This window comes from Punctularia strigosozonata, assembly GCF_000264995.1.
Source record: "Punctularia strigosozonata HHB-11173 SS5 unplaced genomic scaffold PUNSTscaffold_1, whole genome shotgun sequence".
Lineage (NCBI taxonomy): Eukaryota > Fungi > Basidiomycota > Agaricomycetes > Corticiales > Punctulariaceae > Punctularia > Punctularia strigosozonata.
This window is the reverse complement of record NW_006767433.1, coordinates 1,108,786-1,118,241: the sequence shown is the minus strand read 5'-3', so window position 1 is coordinate 1,118,241 and position 9,456 is coordinate 1,108,786. Positions and strand designations below refer to the sequence as shown.

Here is a 9,456-nt window from a genome sequence, read left to right as displayed (position 1 = left end):
AGAGATACGGAACAGAGTTTGATGGATAGGCTTGAAGGCCGGGTGATCGCTACGGTGGTTTCGGTCGGTGTGTTCGGTCGCAGATGGCGGTCAGTTCGTGTATACGCTGGGGTGAGCCTGTGCTAAAAGGTACAGTACACGATGTCAAAGCTAAGATATACCGTCGCTGAGCAGGCCCGTGCGCGACCATCCGCCGCTATGTCCGAACGTCCTCGATCATCTCTCCTCCCGTCCCTGGGCCGTATTGACCCTATCGCCTCCGCGTGCAGTCGTGGTCGAGGCCGAGATCCGTAGTTGCGATCCTGGTGAATAGGGGGTGCCGACGTGACAGAGAGGGGCTGGCGTCGTGATCCGGCGTCGAGGGCCAAGGAGGGGGAGTCGTCGAGGTCGTCGAGGTGGGAGATAAGAGCCCACCGCACCGCCACCGGGCGTTGGGTTGGCGAACAACCCGTGTGCGGGCGCGCGGAGTGCCGGGGCGTTACAACTTCGTCGCGCGTTACAATCAGCATTTTCCCCCGGTCTTACCTTCTGACTTGATGCATGTATCCATGCTCTGGTTTCGCTAATAGACGACTGGGAGGGAGTTCCATTCATTTCTTAAACTAAAGTCGGGGTGTAGCCCGCTGCCGGAAATTGCCGAGGCTGATTCCTTCGCTATGGCTGTGTTCCGTCTCGTGAATTTTTTTCTCTTTGTTGCATAACGTCCACCTCGTCCCTGCAATGAAGCTACCACGCCGAGTGCCGTGGTCCTCGCTGGCTGAAGTAGACGAAGTCTGCTCCTGGATTTACGCTGACGAGAATGACATCGACACGAAAATCCGTGCAATACAGAGAGTGAGATTGGATAGAAATTTATGTCCTGCCTCCTTGTGTGCTCATGCAGCTTAGTCTTAGTTATCTGCATGGAAAGCCATCACACCTCTCCCCCATGCGTTGGAATCGACTCTCGCCATATTGAGCGTTGTCGTCGAAGACAACTCGCCTTCGACGTCTTCGCGGTCGTCGCTTTTCTTGCGACAGGCGTATTCGGCCACTCTGATTCGCCTCGTGAATGGCTTGGTCGACCCGCTCCAACTCGGGGCGTATGCGCGATCGATCGCAAGCATCGCAGCGCAGCTAGGACTACCCGCGTGGTTGGTCGAGCTCCGTCATGCTGCTACGCACGAAGAGTTGCCAAGTATAGAAGTCCTTCGCGAGGGCGCGCGTCAGGTTTGTGTTCTTGCCCAGACCATGGGGGATCTCCTGATAACATCAATCGCGTAGTCTATGTCGTGGCTGCTACATAACTACTTCCTACCCATTCTCAACCCTTCGACGGCGGACCAGTCGACCCCGACCCTCCACCCTGTGCAACCCTTGCTGAAGCAGTACAAATCCTTATTGAAGATAACTACGCGAGATGCCTCTGTCGCTCTGCGCTTTCAGGGGCAGATCACGATCGTCCTGCGGAATATCGAACGGTGGTTGGGCGAGGCCAAGCTTGCTGCCCGGGCTTCCTCGGGCGACGTCTCTTGGGATATGAGCCGAAGTGACCAGACGGACCCCGACGACTCAGTTGATTACACGGAAAAGTGGGCTCTCGAGAGTCTGTGCGACAATCTCCTTGAAAAGGGCTTCCTAGTTCCGTTATCAAAGAAGTCGGTTCCTTCACAGCGGTGCCCCGAGTGTCAATGTTAACTCACGAATTATTCTCGTAGAAAACGGCTACTTCCGAAAGACAAGTTCGAACCGCCGGCGTCCTCTGTCGCGCTGTGGACGCCGCTTCTCAATTACTTGCAGCCGCTTCATCCCGCGTTGCCTTCCGTGCTCGTGTCACGCATCATCGATATACTCCTTCGCGGAGAGCTTGCAGATTCCACTGACACGGATGCAATTATCCCTGATGCCTCGTATCTTGCTATGTTAGCGCGATGGGCGGCTTGGTTGATCGAACGGCACGGGAACGATGGCGAGGATGGCTCCGCCACACTGCGGGAAGATGCGCTCGTCAGCCTTGCCAAGGGATTCTTAGTACAGGGTGATGTTTCTTCCAACCGTAAAGCGTAAGCGTCTTGATCAGCTCAAGGGCATACCCAGACTGACATCATCGATAGGGCAACTGTTCTCCTCGAGCACCTCCTAAACGCTGACCACCGGTTATCGGAGGCCGTGAAGCCTTTGATGGCCCTCACCAGAGTACAGTCCGATCTTTCGTCCGAGGTTCGTTGCAGTCGCTCTTTGAGACTTCCTCCCTTCGTCTCCGGGACCTAGGGTTTTCTATTATGATGAGAACATTTACAGACCTGTACCGATTTCTCCTTTCGGCGAAATAAGCGGACAACGTATATTGCCTTTTTTCCTGATTATCTATCATAGGCTGTTGCACGTTTCGATACCAGCTTGCTGACGCATCTCATCATAGTGGACCTCAACCGACGTCGCTACTATGCAGTCAAGATTGAATGTATTGTTGGCTGTTACGGACGCGTCTCGGCTTTCTGGAGATATTGTGGCCGACGAGGGATCGTCTGCTCAGGATGCCGCCAGTCTTGAAGCTACCGGCGCCGATGCTCATATGGCAACGGATGTGGATCAGCGGCTGCCGCCAGGGTGGCGAAGGTTGGATGCGCGCCAGGGATGGAGGGCGTCGCCGATTGGGGTGTTCGTGGTTGCAAGCGGTTGACGGCGCTGATTTCGCTATCTATATCCGCTGTGATTTTCGCTACTTAGCAATTGTATCATTGCGTGCAGGTTGATTCCCTCTTTGCGATCGTGGCCCGGAAATGATACATTACAATTGCGGCAGATTAAACAGATTACAATGGCACTCGCATGGCACTCGCAACCAACAGCGCCGCCTCACACTGCATCTGCAATGAGCCTGTCCGGCGTCTCAACCCATCCCCTCCAGCACTCCACAAACGCGGCCAGCTCGGCGCCTTCCACCACTCTATGGTCCGCGCTCCAGCTTACGCCGACCTTGAGCCTTCTTTCGCCACTCCCATCTCCGCTATTCACATCCCATACCCATTTAGCTCGACCGATTGCCACGATAGCGACGCCCCCACCGGGAACAAGGACGGGGGAAGCGAAGTCGCCTTGCCCGATGGCGCCTACATTGGAAACCGTGATCGTACCCCCTCGCTTTGGCATTTCCTTGGGCGTGAGCGCGCATGGGACTTGGCGGCCGAGATGGGAAATGTGCGCCACACGAGACGCAATATCGTACACGGATGAGGACTCTACACCAGTAAGGGTCGGTGTGTACAATCCCGTCGGGGTGGAAAGGGCCAGGGAGATGTCGGAGCTTGGTCTCAGCGTCATGGTCCTCTTCGAGGACGACGGGTCATCGGGGCCAGCTGGAGTAATGGATGAACGAAAGAGGGGCCATTCCATCATTGCACGAGAAAGTGTCTTCAGGAACACCGGGAGGTAGGTTAATCGTGCGTAACGAGCTGTCTCTGGTGTCTGTGGTATTGGAGAGGCAGCATAAAAAGCGTTTGGCGAGACCAGCGGAGGTCGTGAAGGTGTGGACGAGAGAGGCAGGTAATATTCTGGTATGCTGGCGTTAAGCAACGGCAGCAAACTGTGTAACCGAGTGATGTCAAGCGTCGTGGAGTACCTATGATTTGAACATCAGATTGCAGGTTCAAGGGTGCAAACCTCCGACGTACCCGAAATGAGGAATGTACAAGCTCTGGAAGTAGGGTCAGATCGAGTCGATGACAAACGGGCATACAAGGCGCACGAATCGTACCTTCTCCATCGCTTTCCACATTCCCCACCGCGTCCGACCAAGTTCAACAATTGTATCCTCTCCCTTCTTCGGTGCAGCTCCCGTACTAGGTGACGCGGACGCTCGTGCTAAGTGAGCGTCGATGTCCGACCGTTCGATGCGACCGTCCCGCCCGCTCCCAGGAGCAAGCTCGGTGAGATCAACCCCAAGTCTACGCGCAAGGTGTCGCATAGCGGGCGTCGCCAGTACCTCTGACCTGTTCGCAGGAGGGCGTCGTCTGCTAGGTGGTTGCTGGGAGTGATCAGGAACATAGTTGGGATCGAGCGGGTGCCGTCGACGAGGGAAGGATTCCGCTGGACTAAAGGACGGCGTTTCGTGAGTGGCGGTTGACTTCTCTTCTGGAGTCGCAAGCCCTTCATATTGTACGTGTGATAGTGAAGTCGCACTTGAAGAATCCTTGGCCAGTCCAGGTTCAGGCGTGGAATCCTCCTCTTCTTCTACTTCGATGATGCAGAGTCCTTCGCCCACTTTGGCCACCGCGCCTTCTTCGACAAGGAGCTCCTTCAATACACCGTCGAAAGGCGAGGTGATCTCCACGCTGGCTTTGTCCGACTGCACTTCGCATAGTTGATCAAAAGCCTGCACTGTCGCAGGGGGCTTCAGGTTCCTGCATGTTGATGATGAGCCATCCGTGTATCAAACATGTTCTACAAAGATAGAGCTCGCACCACTTCACAATCTCGCACTCCGTGATCCCTTCACCGATGTCGGCGAGCTTGAATTTCTGAAGAACCTTGCGTGAGCTAAGGTATGGCGCGGAGCAGCTGAAGTTTGAGGAACATCCTGCGACCCGCCCGTATCGCCAGCATACGTGTGGCCGGAGTCTACGACAAAGAAGCATCTAAACTATCCAGGCAATAGTAGCGTCGGGTTAACTAGTAGAGCGGATGTGAGGTGCAGATCAAGGCTCGAAGGAAATGCGGGGTAAAGAAGCGGTTTCTCGGAACGGATCTTGGAATTTGCTGATCGATATTCAAATTCACTGATGAGTTCATGCGAGGGTGTCATTCATGAATTGTCTGGCGTTATGTAGCAGTAGTCGGCTAAGACTTCTCATGGACAGGGATTTACATGGCTCGTGCAATGAAAGATTATGGAGGGAAAAAGGGATGGATGGTTCTGCATGGTTTAGGAAAGGGACATTGGGAACAGCAACTAATTACACGAAAGGCGTGAACTGCTAGTGTTACAAATATCGAGGGGAAAGACGTATCATCGTGAATTTGGATGAAATCTATACCCCTCCAATGTGATGGAGGGAAGTATGATCTATTTTCAACCTCCAAGCGTGACAGCGGTGCAACCGATGGAAACGACTCCGTCGTTCTGTGAACAATGTCAATCATAGTTTGCACAATTCGAGGGGATCACGTACGAGTGTACCGTCACAGCACGCGGGAGTGTTATCACAAGTACCGTCGGTGGTGAGCGCGGTGCACCCAAGGCCGACATCTTGGGAAGACGTCAAAGTGACGTCGATGGACGCGAGAGCATTGGTAGCATCAGTGCTATCAGCCTGTAGAAGCATCAATACAGGCGTCGATCGCGGAAGATTGTGACTAACAGGAGTAAGCTCGTTGCAGCAAAGGAGTTGACCGGTGGTGCATGTATCGGCCGTGGCCGTCACGACGCCCGAAGGAGATTGCCTCTTGGCAGCTGCACAAACGACCGTCAGCGAGATCCGAAGTCTTCACCTGACTCATTGCGTACCGGAGACACGGGTAGGGGCGTAGAGCTTGCGAGGAGCACGGGGCGGCAGGCCGCGCTTGAGAAGCTCAGCGTTGGTGGGGGTGCCGACAGCGCCAGCCGAGACGGAAGCCACGATGGCGAGGAACATCGAAAGAGCAAATGCCGACTTCATTGTAAGTGTGAAGAGGTGTCGTTGGGTGGTCGCTGATGTGGCTGGAGGTCAAGGCTAGTCGACTGAAGACTGTCAGTAGAGGGATGAGCTCTTTATACGTTCTCGTCGTCCATGACGCGGTCGACAGCAAACGAAATTCGCCCAGAGGTAGCGCTCCTAAAGCTGAACAGTCTAGACCGCATGGAGCGAGAGAGCGGGACTTCCAAGCGTCCAAGCTCCTGACTCCGCGAGCAGTGAGTGTTTTTCCTGTCCAAAGCAGGGAGCCGTCGTTTTTTGAAGATGCAAAGAAATGCCGCCGATCAACGCTGTGCGGTGGACGCGGCGATGTGCCTGGTAGATCAGGGTCAAGAAAACCGACGTCCGGAGCAGATCCAGCGGACCACTACGAATGGGGAATGCCAGCCTCGGGAACGCCCGCATCCGCGAGGTGATGCGTTCATGGAGATACAAAACCGACGGATATGATCGTCGAGTTTCTGGGCGCCCTCAACGGAACAAATTGATCTGGAAAGCCACTCCCATCTACCAGGCACCGAGTAAGTCTTCGGCGGTACCGGGGAGAAGTAGGGGGAGAAGATAGGGGTCGCATCATCCTCGTCCTCCGAGTCGTAGCTGAGATCGTCTGCAGGAGTCGGTCTCAATCCTGTGCGCGCGTACAGTACTGCCACAAATTCGATCCCCTCTAGCTTGTGTAAAGAATGCGGATGGTCAAAACGACGTTGGCCTTCCTCGAGGTCGATCTCGTCGTCTTCGTCCTCCGGGTATGTGGAGGAGGTTCGGCACAATGCGATGCTTTGCTCGGAAACGGTCATCCAATGTCATCCCTGGAGGTAGCCTGGTCGACCTTGGTGTAGTTTCGGGCAAACCTCAACCAGGTCATGGAGGGAAGGAGGCCATGTATGATGTTGAGGAGTTCGATACCAGCGCATATTCTTGTACACTAGCGGAGGTATGTGTAGTATATGCAAAACCCCGGCGGCATATAGGATAGATAATCGCGATGGGAAGGAACAGGACGCGACTTTGGGTTTGCTCAGGTCTGTGACAAAGGACGGGAGTACGGATGAGTCATCATACCGCAACTCACCACCTCTGCCTACCCCTGGACGCAGACCACCCTACTAGTATCATCTCGAGTTCACACACAACAGAACTCGTTTCCCTCCTGTTTACAAAACTGAGTGGAATATTGGTACTTAAAGCCCATATGCACCACTCCTACTGGCTGAGGTGTCTAATCATATCAAAAGCAGACTGAAACACTTCCCACTTCTGTGGTAAAAGAACTCAGCTTCGGCACCGACTGGATTGACTCAGGACGCGTGCGACGGCGACATGCCACGTCCTACTCGCAGGCGCGCTTTACGCATGCATGATTTGACCATAATTTCAACATTCGACTCATGCTTATTGAACGACCACGGGAGAAGCCTGGGGTAGCGCGTCCAGAGACGTAGTCTTAAGCCCTGGAAAACATCAACGTGGGGGCCAGCAACCTAGTGTCTTTTCATCCCCATCTTCACCTGAGGACCGCGCCAATGTCTCCATCGCCCAAAACGCTCATCTACTCGCGCGTCGGTGACCTGGAGATCAAGATTGACGTTTATGTCCCAGAAACGACGGGCGAGGCGCCGATTGTCCTCTGGTATCATGGTGGCGGCCTCACCAGTGGTTCGCGTGATGATGACCTGCTACCCACCTGGCTCCTCGGTGAGTCTTGATATCCCCAAAGCCCACGAGAACGTCTATGATCTCATAATCCGCCCTCAGACGCTTCCCTTGCGCGCAGGTGGATTTTCGTCTCCGCCGACTACCGCCTTCTGGTCCCCTGCACAGGGCACGACGAGTTAGACGACATTCGCGCGCTCTCCTCGTTCCTCAGCTCGGACGTCTTCCGCGCCGCGCTCCCTGCGGGCCTCACCCCCTCCGGCGCGACACTCGTATCCGGCGGCTCCGCAGGCTCTTACATGGCGCTCCAATACGCGCTTCACGCCTCGCCCAAACCGAAAGCCGTCCTCAACCTCTTCGGTATGGTCGACCTCCTCGCGCCACACCAACTCCTCGGCCGCTCGGGCGGTATCCGGTTCTTCGGCGGCTTCCGCGCTTCCTTCCCCGGGCTCGACTCGCTCCTCGCGAACGCGACGCCGTGCGCAGAGTCCGCCGTGCGCGCACCCTCCTTCACCTGCGCGGACGGCCGACACCATCTCACGATGCACAAGACCCAGAACGGGCTCGCCACGGACTACCTCACGGGCCGTCCGGGCTTTGGTCGCGCACTGGCGCAGCTCCCGACGCTCGACGCGCGTGTCGCCGCGCTGGACGACCGCGACCGCGTATTGTTCCCGCTCATACGCGCGCATGAGCTCCCGCCGACGATTTCGGTGCACGGCACGGAAGACTCCGCGGTGCCCCTGAGCGACAGCGAACATTTGAAGAAGCTGTTAGATGAGGCTGGGATCAAGAACGAGTTGATTCCGGTGCCGGGTGCGGAGCACGGACTACTGACGATCGACCTTAAGGCGGAGGCGGATGGGGTGCCTGAGGCATATGCACGATCGCTGGACTTCCTTGAGAGCTGTCTCTGAAATACTGTAATAACCATTGTGTAAGTAAGTACTCAACGCCACCACTCAGATCCAACAAGCGTTTGCGACCAGAACATCCGAGTGACACACCGCAGGACTCGCTTTGTAACGACGGAATGCAAACATACGCTTGCCAAGCGACGCTGCTCATATTGTTTTTGCCTCTTGCAAAGTACTCAGCTATAATAGTAGCGCACAATCTCTGGGGGGCCGATCGAACACCGTTCTAATAGATGTCCTCGGTCCCGATGTCCCCAGGTGACCTTCATATTGTATTGAATCTTTGGAAACTTGGACTACTGGTGCCTAGGCCTGTTGCGTCTCCCTTGGGAGGCTTACTTAAGATCCCATAATCCAATGCCACCCACGGCCATCCGAGGCTATTATCCGAGGCTATTCCGCCTTGCTCAAGGCACAACGTATTCATCGCTCGCCAGCTTGGTGTCCACATACATTCTAGGCCTGCATATGACGTGATTTCCCTGTGAACGGCTTTGATTCATGACGGCCTCCTAGCAGCGCGCGTTGGGTCTAGTGGTCCGACGCAATGGCATATCAAGGACTTAATACAACTTGCCGCTAGGGCGGTATCCCAGCTTCATCACCATTCTACATATATAATGAGGGGAGAGATAACAGAGGACCCTGGGATCAACACCACAGCGGACGGGTATGTTCCCGCATACACTGGAAAACTGGAAGAAAACCCAAACATGAAGCGAAAAGTCACAACTCAATGGGACAGGGTGCTATCGCTTTATATCTTCGCCTTCAGGATGTCTTCCTCTTTCATAAGGCGTAGATCGTCCTTTACGGTCTCCAGGAACTTATCTTTGAGCTGATGCTTAATGCGGAAAAATACTCGGGCACTTCCTGTATGCATCATGTCAGTCAGTCGTCATCATGAGGCTCCCAACCACGACGCACCATTGTTCGCCTCCCAAACCCCTTGAGCGTTCTTCGTCGGGTTACCGGGCCAGATACGGAAATAGCGCTCAAATGACCCGTACGAATGGAAACGCGCTTTGCCGGGATATCCGAAATGGCAATCGGTCGCCGGTGCGCTAACGTTCTATGATTAACGCATGGGATGCGGTAACAAACAGTCTTCACATACCGATACAGGTTATTGACCGCCACCCCGCCCTCCCATGGAAACCACCACTGGCAACGATTCGCGTTCGAGCTGCGAGTGTACAACTCCTCGGAGATAGCTACGACCCGCCGGCAGTAAT

General features: G+C 55.0%; 4 protein-coding genes across 4 annotated transcripts; 2 read left to right on the top strand and 2 right to left on the bottom strand.

Annotated features, from left to right (window-relative positions):
• Positions 1-720: 720 nt before the first annotated feature.
• On the top strand, positions 721-2,046 carry PUNSTDRAFT_57787 (Las1-domain-containing protein; the record flags this gene model as incomplete). Its single annotated transcript, XM_007378306.1, has 4 exons — positions 721-834; positions 895-1,209; positions 1,264-1,637; positions 1,698-2,046. 4 exons carry the CDS (start codon positions 721-723, stop codon positions 2,044-2,046), a joined length of 1,152 nt encoding a protein of 383 aa, XP_007378368.1.
• A 734-nt stretch (positions 2,047-2,780) lies between these two features.
• PUNSTDRAFT_79001 (CoA-dependent acyltransferase) lies at positions 2,781-4,651 on the bottom strand. The gene is made up of 4 exons (XM_007378305.1): positions 4,444-4,651; positions 3,737-4,382; positions 3,654-3,676; positions 2,781-3,601 (listed from the first exon to the last, which is right to left on the bottom strand). The coding sequence occupies exons 1-4, from the start codon at positions 4,614-4,616 to the stop codon at positions 2,839-2,841; spliced, it is 1,605 nt and encodes a 534-aa protein (XP_007378367.1). The 5' UTR covers positions 4,617-4,651; the 3' UTR covers positions 2,781-2,838.
• A 223-nt stretch (positions 4,652-4,874) lies between these two features.
• Positions 4,875-5,658, bottom strand: PUNSTDRAFT_117225 (uncharacterized protein). Its single transcript, XM_007378304.1, has 4 exons — positions 5,486-5,658; positions 5,340-5,431; positions 5,151-5,291; positions 4,875-5,098 (listed from the first exon to the last, which is right to left on the bottom strand). Exons 1-4 carry the CDS (start codon positions 5,634-5,636, stop codon positions 5,051-5,053), a joined length of 432 nt encoding a protein of 143 aa, XP_007378366.1. The 5' UTR covers positions 5,637-5,658; the 3' UTR covers positions 4,875-5,050.
• Positions 5,659-7,174: 1,516 nt separating this feature from the next.
• On the top strand, positions 7,175-8,221 carry PUNSTDRAFT_109667 (alpha/beta-hydrolase; the record flags this gene model as incomplete). Its single annotated transcript, XM_007378303.1, has 2 exons — positions 7,175-7,346; positions 7,407-8,221. 2 exons carry the CDS (start codon positions 7,175-7,177, stop codon positions 8,219-8,221), a joined length of 987 nt encoding a protein of 328 aa, XP_007378365.1.
• Positions 8,222-9,456: the final 1,235 nt, after the last annotated feature.

What these genes read in the sequence shown, in the direction of transcription:
- PUNSTDRAFT_79001 (XM_007378305.1), bottom strand. Translation starts at nt 4,616, where the DNA reads ATGCTTCTTTGTCGTAGACTCCGGCCACACGTATGCTGGCGATACGGG. An exon ending in GAGTGCGAGATTGTGAAGTG is followed by an intron (nt 4,383 to 4,443) that starts GTGCGAGCTCTA and finishes ATCAACATGCAG; the next exon opens with GAACCTGAAGCCCCCTGCGA. An exon ending in TGTGGAAAGCGATGGAGAAG is followed by an intron (nt 3,677 to 3,736) that starts GTACGATTCGTG and finishes CCCTACTTCCAG; the next exon opens with AGCTTGTACATTCCTCATTT.
- PUNSTDRAFT_117225 (XM_007378304.1), bottom strand. Translation starts at nt 5,636, where the DNA reads ATGAAGTCGGCATTTGCTCTTTCGATGTTCCTCGCCATCGTGGCTTCC. An exon ending in CGCCCCTACCCGTGTCTCCG is followed by an intron (nt 5,432 to 5,485) that starts GTACGCAATGAG and finishes TCGTTTGTGCAG; the next exon opens with CTGCCAAGAGGCAATCTCCT. An exon ending in CGTGCTGTGACGGTACACTC is followed by an intron (nt 5,099 to 5,150) that starts GTACGTGATCCC and finishes TGTTCACAGAAC; the next exon opens with GACGGAGTCGTTTCCATCGG.